The sequence below is a fragment of the Natator depressus genome, chromosome 6, assembly GCF_965152275.1.
Source record: "Natator depressus isolate rNatDep1 chromosome 6, rNatDep2.hap1, whole genome shotgun sequence".
NCBI lineage: Eukaryota > Metazoa > Chordata > Testudines > Cheloniidae > Natator > Natator depressus.
Window position 1 is genome coordinate 72449455 of NC_134239.1, and position 14391 is coordinate 72463845.

General features: G+C 46.8%; 1 protein-coding gene and 1 long non-coding RNA gene across 3 annotated transcripts in view; one reads left to right on the plus strand and one right to left on the minus strand.

The window, feature by feature from the left end:
* Positions 1-14391, minus strand: part of LOC141989271 (uncharacterized) — a 212319-nt gene that overhangs the window by 175362 nt on the left and 22566 nt on the right. Inside the window, exon 2 of the long non-coding RNA XR_012639952.1 lies at positions 13129-13227. This is a non-coding gene — a long non-coding RNA (uncharacterized LOC141989271). The remainder of the gene's footprint in view (positions 1-13128; positions 13228-14391) is intronic.
* Positions 1-14391, plus strand: part of PLCB2 (phospholipase C beta 2) — a 70973-nt gene that overhangs the window by 44281 nt on the left and 12301 nt on the right. For both annotated transcript variants that reach the window (XM_074955715.1, XM_074955716.1), the window contains exons 15-25: positions 2796-2893; positions 3231-3327; positions 4407-4491; positions 5078-5202; positions 7394-7548; positions 8935-9099; positions 10668-10767; positions 11231-11335; positions 12145-12230; positions 12693-12789; positions 14283-14339. In XM_074955715.1, the coding sequence (XP_074811816.1) occupies positions 2796-2893; positions 3231-3327; positions 4407-4491; positions 5078-5202; positions 7394-7548; positions 8935-9099; positions 10668-10767; positions 11231-11335; positions 12145-12230; positions 12693-12789; positions 14283-14339 (1170 nt within the window). The remainder of the gene's footprint in view (positions 1-2795; positions 2894-3230; positions 3328-4406; positions 4492-5077; positions 5203-7393; positions 7549-8934; positions 9100-10667; positions 10768-11230; positions 11336-12144; positions 12231-12692; positions 12790-14282; positions 14340-14391) is intronic.

Consider the following 14391-nt stretch of genomic DNA (forward strand, 5'->3'; position numbering starts at 1 on the left):
AGCATTTAATTTCAGAAAGGGGAACTACACAAAAATGAGGAGGTTAGTGAAACAGAAATTAAAAGGTACAGGACCAAAAGTAAAATCCCTGCAAGCTGCGCGGAAACTTTTTAAAGACACCATAATAGAGGCTCAACTTAAATGTATACCCCAACTTAAAAAACATAGAGAACCAAAAAAGAGCCACCGTGGTTAAACAACAAAGTAAAAGAAGCAGTAAGAGGCAAAAAGGCATCCTTTAAAAAGTGGAAGATAAATCCTAATGAGGAAAATAGAAAAGAGCATAAACTTTGGCAAATGAAGTGTAAAAATATAATTAGGAAGGCCAAAAAAGAATTTGAAGAACAGCTAGACAAAGACTCAAAAAGTAATAGCAAAAAAAATGTGTAAGTACGTCGGAAGCAAGAAGCCTGCTAAACAACCAGTGGGGCCACTGGACTATCGAGATGCTAAAGGAGCACTCAAAGACGATAAGGCCATAGTGGAGAAGCTAAATGAATTCTTTGCATTGGTCTTCACAGCTGAGGATGTGAGGGAGATTCCCACACCTGAGCAATTCTTTTTAGATGACAAATATGAGAAACTGTCCCTGATTGAGGTGTCATTAGAGGAGGTTTTGGAACAAGTTGATAAACTAAACAGTAATAAGTCACCAGGACCAGATGGTATTCACCCAAGAGTTCTGAAGGAACTCAAATGTGAAATTGCAGAACTACTAATTCTAGTCTGTAACTTATCGTTTAATTCAGCTTCTGTACCAAACGATTGGAGGATAGCTAATGTGACGCCAATTTTTAAAGAGGGCTCCAGGGGTGATCCCAGCAGTTACAGGCCAGTAAGCCTGACTTCAGTACCAGGGGAACTGGTTGAAACTATGGTAAAGAACAAAATTGTCAGACACATAGATGAACATAATTTGTTGGGAAAGAGTCAACATGGTTTTTGTAAAGGGAAATCATGCCTCACCAATCTACTAGAATTCTTTGAGAGGGTCAACAAGTATGTGGACAAAGGCGATCCAGTGTATTTAGATTTCAGAAAGCCTTTGACAAGGTCACTCACCAAAGGCTCTTAAGCAAAATAAGCAGTCATGGGATAAGAGGGAAGGTTCTCTCATGGATTGGTAATTGGTTAAAAGATAGGAAACAAAGGGTAGGAATAAATGGTAAGTTTTCAGAATGGAGAGAGGTAAATAGTGGTGTCCCCCAGGGATCTGTTCTGGGCCCAGTCCCATTTAACATATTCATAAACGATCTGGAAAAAGGGGTAAACAGTGAGGTGGTAAAATTTACAGATGATACAAAACTACTCAAGATAGTTAAGTCCCAGGCAGACTGCGAAGAGCCAGAAAAGGATCTCACAAAACTGTATGATTGGGCAACAGAATGGCAGATGAAATTTAATGCTGGTAAATGCAAAGTAATGCACATTGGAAAACATAATCCTAACTATACATATACAATGATGGGGTCTAAATTAGCTCTGTTACCATTCAAGAAAGAGATCTTGGAGTCACTGTGGATAGTTCTCTGAAATCATCCACTCAATGTGCAGTGGTGGTCAAAAAAGCGTACAGAATGTTGGGAATCATCAAGAAAGGGAGAGATAATAAGACAGAAAATATCATATTGCCTCTATATAAATCCATGGTATGCCCACACCTTGAATACTGCGTGCAGATGTGGTCGCCCCATCTCAAAAAAGATATATTGGAATTGGAAAAGGTTCAGAAAAGGGCAACAAAAATGATTAGGGGTATAAAACGGCTTCCGTATGAGGAGAGATTAATAAGACTGGGACTTTTCATCTTGGAAAAGAGGCGACTAAGGGGGGATATGATAGAGGTCTATAAAATCATGAGTGGTACAGAAAGTAAATAAGGAAGTGTTATTTACTCCTTCTCATAATACAAGAACAAGGGGCCACCAAATGAAGTTAATAGGTAGCAGGTTTAAAACAAACACAAGAAAGTATTTTTTCACGCAATGCACTGTCAACCTCTGGAACTCCTTGCCATAGGGTGTTGTAAAGGCCAATACTATAACAAGCTTCAAAAGGGAGCTAGATAGATTCCTGGAAGATATGGCCATCAATGGCTATTAGCCAGGATGGGCAGGAATGGTGTCCCTAGCCTCTGTTTGCCAGAAGCTGGGACTGGGTGACAGGGCATGGATCGGTTGATGATAACCTGTCTGTTCATTGCCTTTGGGACACCTGCCAATGGCCACTGTCAGAGGACAGGATATGGGGCTTGATGGACGTTTGGTCTGACCCAGTATGGCCGTTCTTATTTTCTTATGGAGTCTCTATGCTCCTGTCACAGAAGGCGCACAGAGCGCTATGAGAATGCAGGAACAGCTCCTCTGTAAAATAGCGAGGAATCAGGATCTAAAGTAAATCCACTCCCAGATTTGTCCCATTAGGTATGACCCTTGGTGGGGGAAGTGGGCCTACAGCCCACTCCTCATGGGAGAAGCCTATGAAGGGAGGCTGGAGGCTTTGGGGATACAGCGAACTTAGAGCCTGTTACTGTATTTGGGGCTAAGGAAACTGGCAAGAGGAAGAACTGAATTACTTGAGTGCACCAGCCCAGAGCGGTGCCTCTCCATATTTGGATGCAGCCATTAGAGCAATATCGTACCCCTTTCGTGTTCCCACGTTTACACTGGGAGGGATTTCAATTCAGATAAGTGGCATGTTTCCCTTGCTAGTGGAGGCAGCATTAGAGGACATGTCGGCAATCCTTCATGCTGTCCTGTCTAAATGTGCTGCTGGTGCACACTGTGTATGCTTAGTCTGGGCAGGTGAAGTGACCGAAGAGGACCCAGAGGAAGAGGAGGAGGAATCTGGAAACTTGGATGAAGAACAGATTAAAAAGATGCAGTCAGATGAGGTAATGCCGCTGCCCTTTCCTCTCTTGGCCCATTTGCTTCTTCTGGACAGTGATCCTATCACAGCTTGTTGTGGGGTCCCATCGTTCTATTTAATCTAAAGCCCCCTCTCCTCTGTCCCCCCCCAGGCTTGAGAGCCCAAGCTCTACCCCAAGCCGCAACCTCAAAGCAACATCTACACAGCTATTCTTAGCGTACTTTTGTGAGCCCTGCTAGCACAAGTCTAGACCCGGACTGGGACGCTTGCTTCCAGATCTAGTGTAGCCTTAGAGACCCAACTGTGAGTGTGTTGTTTTTCTGGGAGGTGTCTCTTCATCTGTCCAGTCTTGTTTTGCTTAGGGCACTGCTGGCTTGGAAGTGACAGCTTACGAGGAAATGTCCAGCCTGGTTAATTACATCCAGCCCATCAAATTTGACTCCTTTGATATCTCAACAGGTAAGAAGGATTCTTGTCTTTTCACTATTCTAAATGTTTTCATTGAAACAGCTGGCATGAACTTGCACGTATTGACACTCTCCAGCTATTTTGACGGCAGCTGTATTTGCAGATACTCTCTTGCCCCATGCCATCTTCTTTTACCCTCCTTGTCTCTCTTACAATAGCAAACATGGATATCCCTCTTTGTAGTCAATGGGTCAAATTCTGCCATCATTTACACTAGTGAAAATCAGCAACACCACCACTGCAATCCATGGAGTTATTCTGGTCTTACACTGGTGTAAATGAGAGCAGAATTTAGCCCAGCCTGACTGGTCTTTCTCTTCAGTAGGGATTCCCCCTGCTGGGTGATGGAGAAAGCTGTACACCTGTAACCATGTGAAATGCACCTGCTTTCATCAAACACACCAAGTTCATCAGATTCTCAAACCTGGGGCCAATTTTGAGTGAACTGGGTTGATGCGTGGTGTCAGTGAAAAACCTGGTAAAATGCAGAGTTTTTCATTGAGCTTTGCTGTCAGTGTTTGGGTTCACTTGAACCTACAACTCAAACTACGGGGAAACAAGACAACTCCTGCACTGACACCAAAGAAACAATTTATGTTGCACACATCCCTGCCATGTGAGCCCTTCTCTGTCTGTGAGATTATAATGTATGGTTTGGAACAAACTGAAGGGCTGTAACTGTTGCTATATGTTTTCTATAAAAGAAAAGGTGAACTTCTTACACACACACACTCTCTCTCTCTCTCTCTCTCTCTCTCTCTCTCTCTCTCTCTCTCTCTGCAAGCTGATCCTCTGGATGTATTCATTTGCCTGTCCCAGGTAAACCCAACGCAAATCCCAACAGCTCAAATAAACCTTTATGAGTCCTCCTCCAATCCCATTTCAGAGGGCCAAGCAAGGATGGAGGTGTCTTGATCTGATCATGGGGTCCATGGGGAAAGAGACAGGCTGGGTGTTGGTCTGCGGCCCAGCATGAATGTGTCATGCTTTGATCATAGCACTTGGCAGAGTATGAGATGAGGTGCTGGGCATGCCTGTCTTTTAAACATTTCCCTCTTCCATATTCCCAGAGCAGAACCGAAGTTATGTCATCTCCTCCTTCACTGAAATGAAGGCTTATGATCTACTGACCAAATCCCCTGTGCAGTTTGTAGAGTATCCTTTTTGCTAGATGAACTCTTACGCAGCATTGTCCTGTGTACCTGGGTGATGGATTTTAAGTGGAATATGAAAGCATTACTCCCTGTCATATAGTATCATTCTGGGAAACTGTACAACATGCACAGTCCCATGAGTACTTGCATGGCTCCTGGGATAAGGTAAAGACAGCACAACTTGCTTCGGGTGGTCAGAACCTTATTAGCTCCTACTCACAATCCATGAAAAGTACCAAGTACACAGAGAACTCAGACAAGGTACTATTATCTGGGGAACATGTAGGTCATACTGGTCACAGGGCTTCCTGATAGGATGCCTGTTGCCCGCTAGCAGGTGCAGTCAGGACTACCAAATGCTTGTTGCTAAGCATGGAGCACATCATGTTATATAGGGATGCAGGAAATGGGTCTCGCTTTGATACCGTATCTTACAACCTCTGGTGTTTATAACATGGGATGCTACCAAGCATCCAGGAGCCATTTCAGACCTAAAGAAGCTCATATAATCTGGAACTGGAGCTAGTCCCAGGGCACATGTGCAGCAATAGGCCACTCCAGACCTGTTTCCTATGGAGTATCTGCAGATATAACAAGCGACAGATGAGCCGGATTTACCCCAAGGGCACCCGGATGGACTCATCCAACTACTTGCCTCAGATGTTCTGGAACGTCGGCTGTCAAATGGTGGCCTTAAACTTCCAGACAATGGGTGAGTTGCAAGCTGTCCCATGCTTCTCAATGGGTGGGGTTGTGTTCACACCCGCGCTTATTTCCCCTCTTTCCCTCACTGGGGTTTTCTGGTATTACCAGGTGCCGCTGAACATGTGTGCTGTTTGCTTTGCCCTTGTCTTGTCAGAGTTTACCTACCCATGGATATCTCTCGATCTCCTACTGAGCCTCTCTCTCTCGCAGACCGAGCCTTTCTCAGCAGCACGGACAGGGTTAGCCCTGCATGACTATACCTTTGAACTCCATCCTACCACATACTATCTCGACAGTCCAGCATCCACAGAAATCATCATAGGCCAGCCTAATTTCATTCTTCAGATGGTGTGGAGAGTGTAGTGGTTAACACAGGCTGTTGAGAAGCATGGCTACACCTAAGCCACACATGCTGTTGTAGGCAGCATGCACAATGAGGCACCTGCCATGCAGAGGAGCTTCTCTCCACCGCACTCCAGCACTTTCCCTCCCCACTATTGTTTCCAGTATTGCTGATCTGGGGTGGGCAGGAAGGGGCTCCAGGGCTCCCCCTTCCCATGTCCACTTCAGGTACTGCATGCCCAGAGTGAGAAGGCGGGGAGGAAAGGCCTTGTCTCTCTCACACACACGTGCGTGTGAGTGTAGAAGAGATAGAGGCTGGAAGTTGAAGCTAGACAAATTCAGACCGGAAATAAAGTGCAGATTTAGAACAGTGAGGATAATTAACCCTTGGAATGGTTTACCAAGGGTTCAGGTGGATTCTCCATCACTGGCAAATTTTCATGATTAGGTGTTTTTCTAAAAGATGCGCTGTGGTTGAAACAAATTATTTGGGAGAAGGTCTCTGGCCTGTGTTGTACAGGAGGTCGGACTAGATGATCACAATGGTCCCTTCTGGCCTTGGAATCGATAGGTGGGCTGGGGAGAAGGAAAGTGGGAGAGAGGGGAAGGAAAAGTGAAAATTGGAGAGACTGATGGAGAGGGGATTGTATTGTATATGGGGCATAGAAAGAATAAGGAGCAAAGTGAGTGAATGGCGAAGGAAGGAGGAGAGGGCAAACATTAATAGCGGAGCAGACAAATTGAGAAGGGCTAGAGCAGTGGTCTCCAACCTTTTTACGCACAAGATCACTTTTTGAATTTAAGATCAACCCAGGATTTACCCCGCCCCTTCCCCAAGACCCCACTCACTCCATTCCCCCCTCCCTCCGTCGCTCGCTCTCCACAATTCTCACTCACTTTGACCAGGCTGGCGCAGGGGGTTGGAGTGCAGGAGGGTGTGCAGTCTCTGGGCTGGGGACGAGGGGTTCGGAATGTGGGAGGGGGCTCTGGGCTGAGCCTGGGGCAGGGTGTTGGGGTGCAGGAGTGAGGGGGTGCAAGCTTTGGGAGGGAGTTTGGGTGCAGGGATCATATGGTCACACTGCACCTAATCTCATAGAATCCACTGGACATTTCATGAATTTTACTTTTTATTAGTGTCGTTTGTGGTTTATAGATCCAAAACCCTTTAGGGATTGTCACAAATCAGTGTAACATTCTCAACTGCGGGGTGTGCATTGGCTGAACCTGGGGCAGGAGGTTGGGGTGCAGGAGTGCGGGCTGCAAGCTCTGGAGTTGAGTTTCGGTGCAGGAGGGGGCTCCAGGCTGGGGCAGGGGTGCAGGAGGGGGTGAGGGGTCTGGGAGGGAGTTTGGGTGCAGGAGGGGGCTCCGGGCTGGGGCAAGGGGTTGGGGTGCAGGAGGGGGTGAGGGGTCTGGGAGGGAGTTTGGGTGCAGGAGGGGGCTCCAGGCTGGGGCAGGAGGTTGGGGTGCAGGAGGGGGTGAGGGGTCTGGGAGGGAGTTTGGGTGCAGGAGGGGGCTCCGGGCTGGGGCAGGGGTGCAGGAGGGGGTGAGGGGTCTGGGAGGGAGTTTGGGTGCAGGAGGGGCTCCAGGCTGGGGCAAGGGGTTGGGGTGCAGGAGGGGTGTGAGGGGTCTGGGAGGGAGTTTGGGTGCAGGAGGGGCTCCGGGCTGGGGCAAGGGGTTGGGGTGCAGGAGGGGATGAGGGGTCTGGGAGGGAGTTTGGGTGCAGGAGGGGGCTCCGGGCTGGGCAGGGGTGCAGGCTACAGAATTTCAGTCACTACAGCTCCTTGATACGTACAGACCTTGCTGCTGCACTCTCGCAAAAATTCCTGTCTCTCTGTCCCGCTGTCTCTCTCCCGCAGATGTCCCCATGCAACAGAATATGGCCCTCTTTGAGTTCAACGGCCAGAGCGGCTACCTTCTGAAACACGAATTCATGCGGCGTCCAGACAAGCAGTTCGACCCTTTCTCTGTGGACTGCATTGATGTGGTGGTAGCAAGCACCCTCTCAATAACGGTAAGTACAAGCCCCTGTGCTGTTTCTCTCCTGACAGAGCTGCACACTCGCAGCAGGGAGATAACTGGCACCTACAGCGCCTCTATTTACCACCCAGGAGGGCTCTGAATAGCAAATGAACCCGTAACTTCCTGCCGGAGGGTGTTACTATGGCAACTCCCAGGCCTTTCAGTGTTTAAAATTAATCATATTCATATGAAAATAGAAAATTAGCATCTGCCACATGGAATAATCCCTGGCTCTGGTGAGGGGGAGGGAAGATGACGGGGGAAACACTAAAGCAAGGAGCACAGGGGAAGGGAAAGAGGAATGAGACAGGCATGTTATAGGGAATGAATGGGCTGGATGACAGCAGTGACCAAGTCAAGAGAGGAGATGGGCAACAGAAGAAGTGGCTCGGATGTTATACCAATAAAATAAAAACCAGCAGGATCTTAGTAAAGGGGAAAAGGCAAAATACCACATTTATTGTGAATATAGAAAGAATCATAGTAAGCAGTTAGTTATAGTTATAACATTCCATTCAATCTCATATTTATTCACACATTTATTCATACACACACACACACAGGTTCTGCAAGGTTGTTATCATAGTTACCAGCCTTAGAGTTGCTCATGCCAAGCCACTGGCCAGGTGGCCTGGACATGAGGAGGGAGCATGGCCTTGTCAGATGCTCATCTGATGCTCCTGGAAGTTGGTTTGCAGAATCAGACCCCAAAGTTCTCACTTTCTAGAGTCTATTTTTATAGGAATTTCTTCCTATGCCAGTCTATGGGAATTGCTTCATCATGCTGTTGCTGAATCAATCAGCAGGTGGCACATTCCTGATGGCTCCGTGCTGCCAGATGTTATCTTGTTCTTTGGTTCTCCCATTCTTGAGGCTGTTGGGTGGATTCCAGTCTGCCCTCCGGGGGTCCTCTGGTTGTTTCCACTTGACACCTTCTTCAGCCGATGGACACTGGATTCTTAGGCTGGCACCTCCCTGATCATTCAGTTATTATCCACACCAAGCATCCATCCACATACATCCTCTATCTCTATTTTAATCACAATTGTTAATACATCAAAAGGGCAGGGAGTCTCTGGATGCTGTTTCTGTTGTTACAGAGTATTGCTTTGAGTCTCTCTCTGTGTGAATTGCTTTGAGAACAGACTCTGTCTTAGAATGTACTAATGCAATTAGCAGCTTGCAAGTTTCACACATAGAGGGAGAGAAACAGTACCAAAAATCAAGAGACCTCTTAATTAGTAATACCCTGGAATTTAAACTATGGGGAATCAAACTCATTTGTAATTTTAATACAGAACTTCTTTAATATGATCCAACACGGGGGCAAGAGAGGGCTTTACTAGCTATTGCTAGTTTTGTTTCTATTTGTTCTTAGATCCTTTCTGGCCAGTTCCTCTCGGAGCGCAGCGTGAAGTCGTATGTAGAAGTGGAACTGTTTGGTTTGCCAGGGGACCCAAAACGTAAATACAGAACCAAGCTGACATCAAGTGCCAATTCCCTCAACCCTGTATGGAAGGAGGAGGCTTTTGTTTTTGAAAAGGTAACAACACTTCACGGTAACTCAGATAAAGGGCCCCTGAAGAGCTCAGTGCCCATGGGCATTTTCCTTGGGGATTCCAGGGCCTCAAGAAAGACTCCTTCTTAGACCCATAAAGATCTTTTGTGGGGATTCCAAGGGCCAGAGAGTCGAACAACCACAAGTTCCTCTATTGGTGAAGAATCGTTGGGGACCCTTTCTGGACATCCCAGAGACCAAAACACTCCTCTCTGAGCATTTCAAACTGAATGTGCTAATCAAATGAGCCTTGGGAAGCTCCAGCCATGAGGAAGCAGAAAAGATGAGAGTAAATAGACCCATGTGGTTGTGTCACGGAGTCCCCGGGCAATGCTCTGGAACTGCTCCCCATGAAGCTAGTCAGGACTCTGGGGAAGTCTCCTTTCTGTGAGCAGCCTGTCTTCAGGACACACAGCTCACACAGCTTCCACCTTCCTGGGTCTGACCTCGGAGCATTCAGCATCCTCTGCCCCTCCGTGCGCTTCCCCCAGCAAGTCCGCCCAGGAGGGGTCTTGGGGAAGCCAGAAGGTCCTGCACCCCAACTCCGCAGTCAGACGTGACTCTCAGCCAGCCAGTAAAACAGAGGTTTATTAGACGACAGGAACATGGTCTAACACAGAGCTTGTAGGTGCAGAGAACAGGACCCCTCAGCTGGGTCCATTTTGGGGGGCAGTGAGCCAGACAACCATGTCTGCACTTCACTCCTCGTCCCCAGCCAGCCCCAAACTGAAACTCTCTCCAGCCCCTCCTCCTCTGGGCTTTGTTCCTTTCCAGGGCCAGGAGGTCACCTGATTCCTTTATTCTCCAACCCTTTAGCTCTCACCTTGCAGGGGGGAAGGGCCAGGCCATCAGCTGCCAGGAAACAGGGTGTTGGCCATTCTCTGTGTCCAGACCCCTGCACACACCTGCCCTCTAGGGCTCTGCAACGATCATACACGCTTATCCCACCACCTAGATACTTAAGAACTGCATAGGGGAAACTGAGGCACCCCCACAATATTCAGAGGAAACATTAAGAACAGTCCCGCTTCGTCACAGGTTGCATTACAGAATGAGAGGCACTGTTTTAGGGAGAAATGGTAGAATAGTGAGCAAGTCTCATGTGAGTCAGATCATAGGATCGAAGAACTGATTTGCTTGTTGCTACTATTCCAGGTGTGGGGCTAGGGGACGTAACAACAACATAATAATAATGCTTAGCACTTATATACTGCTTTACATGTTCACCTTCACAACACTCTTGGGAAAGCAGGGGAAGCTTTCACCAGCTCATGAGGTGAGGTGGGTATTATCTCCATTTTAGATGATGGTTCTGAGACACAGACATGTGTAGTGACTAGCCCAAAGCCAGGGTTAAACCTCAGAAATGCCTGATTCCCAACCTGGAGCTCATTCTTGTAAACTATGGGGTCACAAAGCAGCTCTTATTGGGCAGCGTGCGGGGGGGGGAAGATTTTCTTCTTGGGTTTACATTTTTAATTAGTGACACCAATACCCTGTTAGGAGTCATAGTAAGGCACCTGGGGCTTGAGCTCTTACGTTTTTCTCTCCAGATTATGATGCCAGAGTTGGCTTCTCTCAGAATTGTGGCTTTGGAGGAAGGAGGAAAGTTCATTGGTCAACGCATCATTCCCATTATTGCTGTGCATTCAGGTAAAGTCAGGCCTTTCTGTGGAAGCTCCGTCTGTGTCCTTCATTGCTGTCCTTTGCTGTCCTGTGATCAGTTTGCTGTGCAGTACAATATTAACCTGAGCTATGCTAGGGGTTGGTGTTAAAGAGGTGACCCCATGTGCTGATGCGAGTAGTAGTGCTAGAAACTGTGGTCCAAAGTGCAGTGGTGCTCTCTCTGGGGATGAGGGGAGATGTCGTGTTGTCCTCTCTTGAGCACAGGAGATCAGTCATTGTTGCATTCCTTTGTGTTATGTTTGAGGGATTCAAGCAGCAGAGACCCTCCAAACTCATTGCAATGGAACCTTTGTGTAACCCATAATGCCCGAATATGAGTGCCTTCCCTTTCTCCTCCATGTCACTCACAGACTGCTGTGTTTCCTGTTGGGACATTGGGAGTGGGGGGGGGGGATGCCCTTACTCATTCTCTCCTGTTTTCTGTCATCAGGCTATCACCACGTTTGCCTTCGCAGTGAGAGTAATATGCCACTCACTATGCCCTCCCTCTTTGTGTACCTGGAGATGAAGGACTATGTCCCTGACACTTGGGCAGGTAATGTACTTGGAGTGCCTGACATGGAATGTCCTTCCCTGACTCTAAACTGCTGGTATACTGAAATGGCCAGAAAAGATGAGCTACTCTCTCTGTCTGTGGGTTGGGATGGTTTTATTTACCAAGGAGAAAATTACCCTAGTGTGTGAGGCTGGAAATCTCACCCAGTGAGGTGATGGTGGGGCTCTCCTCAGTTTAGAGGTGAATTGCACACAGAGCACAGAAGAGGAGTGTGACTGGCAGTCTCTCCAAGCACACCTTCTATTTGTCTGCCGTTCTGGTTCCGCCACAGCCTACAGATCCCACCAGTCACTACTTAAGCAGTTGTTTCAATTCAAAATACCACCCACCCCAGTCAGGGTGCTTTTATTGGTCCTTTTACCAGCCTTAGTCTGAGCATCATATTTGGGAACGTCACATGGTTTTTCACCTCATTGCCAACATTTTGCACAGCTCTAGTTAGGGCTGAGATGCAGTGAGAGACAAGTGGGAAAACAGCATTCCCAGGAACAGAGTAGGCAGAATGGCAGTGTCTCCCTGTAACTTGTCGGGTGTGCTCTCACCAAGATGAGGTTGAGATGAAAAGACAGTGGGGTGGGAGAGGACCCATCCGAGAAAAGGCTGATGGCAGGGAGAATGGAAATGCATTCTAGTACTAGGAAAGGGAGCAAGGGATTTATTCAGGCTGCAGTACATCCCTCAGGCAGTTAGTGTGAAGAATGGCTATTCCCAGAAATAAAATCTGAGTGGCAGGGAAAGGGGAAATCTGATGAGTCCACTGATAATCTGGATCTGCTCTTTGTTTCCAGATCTGACTGTTGCTCTCTCCAACCCCATTAAGTTCTTTAATAATCAGGACAAGAGATCAGTGAAGCTGAAACAAGGCTCTGCAGAGGTGAGTGTTTCTACACATTCTGTAACATGCTTTGTGGGTTCAGTCTGAAATTATGCAGGGTGCTTGTCCTGATGCTTCCTCACCCTGCCAGGAGCAAGGACAGTGTAGCAGTAGTTCAGTCTTTGAAGGGTAAGTGGGGATTCAGTGTCTATTTCAGAAAGCCTTGTCTAATTCCTTGAGGCTGTGGATAGCTCCTGGTTCAGTGACTGTATAGATAACAAAAACCACCAAAGGGGAGCCTGCCTGGTGTCAGGAAAGTCATGCCCACAGATTGCAAAATTAAGCAGACAATGGTGTTAAGCTCTTGGGAGACTCCATTGTCTCAAATGGGAAAGCATTGTACTGTTTCCCTCACTGGCTTTGCTAGGATTTATGCTTATATTGATTGGTCTATCAGTCGCCACATCTATTTCCTGGGTCTGTTTTGCTATAGCGTTGATTCACGTCTGATCTTTGTTTTAGAAGCCTGACATGCAGAAGAAGCTTACAGCAGCTCAAACCAACGGGATACCAAATTCCACCAGGACCTTTAGTTTCCATTCTTCAAATGGACCTGCAGGTAAAGCTGTAGATGTGAGTGGGACTAAAAGAATGAGGAGGAAGATGTACATTGCTCAAACATTGAAAGAAGGGGGTGTTGGATAGCCCTAGAGATTGGTAATGGGACAGGAGCCTTTCACCTCTAGGTCACTTGCTTAAATTCTGGCGTCGTTCAATACTGAACAAAAGTTGTTACCATCCAGTCACTCTTTAGGTGTGTGTGTGAAATGAGTGGGTGATTTCACTCCATTTCCAAGTGTACAACATTATAAAAATCACCATCACAATTAGCACAGTTGATAATCTCAATAGATAAACCAAAGGTTCAATGAGCATGGAAACAGAACTATCTTCTTACCCCTAGAGGTGGTTGCTCCAGGTCAGAGTTGGGACATAATAGGTGCAGCAGTATGGATGAAGTTTACATTGCCATTGCTTATGCTGAACTGTTCCTGTCCTGTGGATAAATAGGGGAGGTCACTTCCCAACATTGACAATGCAGCACCTTTCACCAGCACTAAAGTCACAAGAATATAACAGTGTGGAAAGGAGCAGAGATATGGTTAAAAAAGAAACACATAACTGAGGGTGAGATAGTTCATGTTGTAAATTACCAGCAGGCGCTAAAGAAATTTCTGTAAATTAACAAATTGAGCACCAGCCTTCATACCCTTTCCTCCTTACAGTCAGACATCCAGATCTGGGGAAGCGTTTCCAGATTAAAGCTATTTCTTTATACCTTCAAGCCTATGGCACCAGAATTTGTGTGCCATGTACCATGGATGTATAGGTCCCAACCCCAGTCATCTGAAATGATGAGTCCCACAATGACCGAATCAATACAAGGATATAGAATCTTTTTCTCTCAGAAATATATACACACTAAGCTAATTCTCTCCTTTCCTCTATTTTCACATTGGTCTAAGAAGCCCACTGACTTCAACTGGATTACTCCTGATTATGCTAGTGGTATGAGGGGAGGTCAAGGCTATCCAAATCCTCACCAACATTGGGGGCAGGAAATGTAGCTTGATGGATTTAGTGGATGACTTGGTTCTCGTCAATAACATCTCACTGTTCCTTACCTATATCTTATTTTTCTAAGCCTAATTTTGTGGGGTCCTGATTGCCTCTTTCAAAATTCTGGGTCCCTCAAATCCCATTGAAGCCACGTTGAAGGCAGTCCACACCTGGCAAGTCTGACCTTACTGAAGTTCTGTCCCATTGTATCTGTTGAGTGCTGATGAATGTTAGACACTCTGTTGGTCAGCTGAGCTGATCCCTGAGTTCCTTCTGAGACTTGTTGCAGCTTCTGGGTATAATGTTTCTCCCCAAACAGCAAAAATGGCAGCAAGGGTATTTGATGCAGGAATATATACACAGCATCCCTTACACCAGTGTAACCACCTCAGCAAGAGTGGGAATGGAGCGGAGCCCCAGCTCTCCATTCTCCACTGCTCCATTTTCAGCCCAGAGGTAAGGTATGAACAAGAATCTCTTCTGTGGTTTTAGGAGCTATGGCCCTGGGGAAGGAAGAAACTATAAAAGAAGTTGCAAAAGAAGTTGCAGGTAATTACACCGATATTACTCTAAAGGGCTCAGGGAGAAGGGATACAACGAT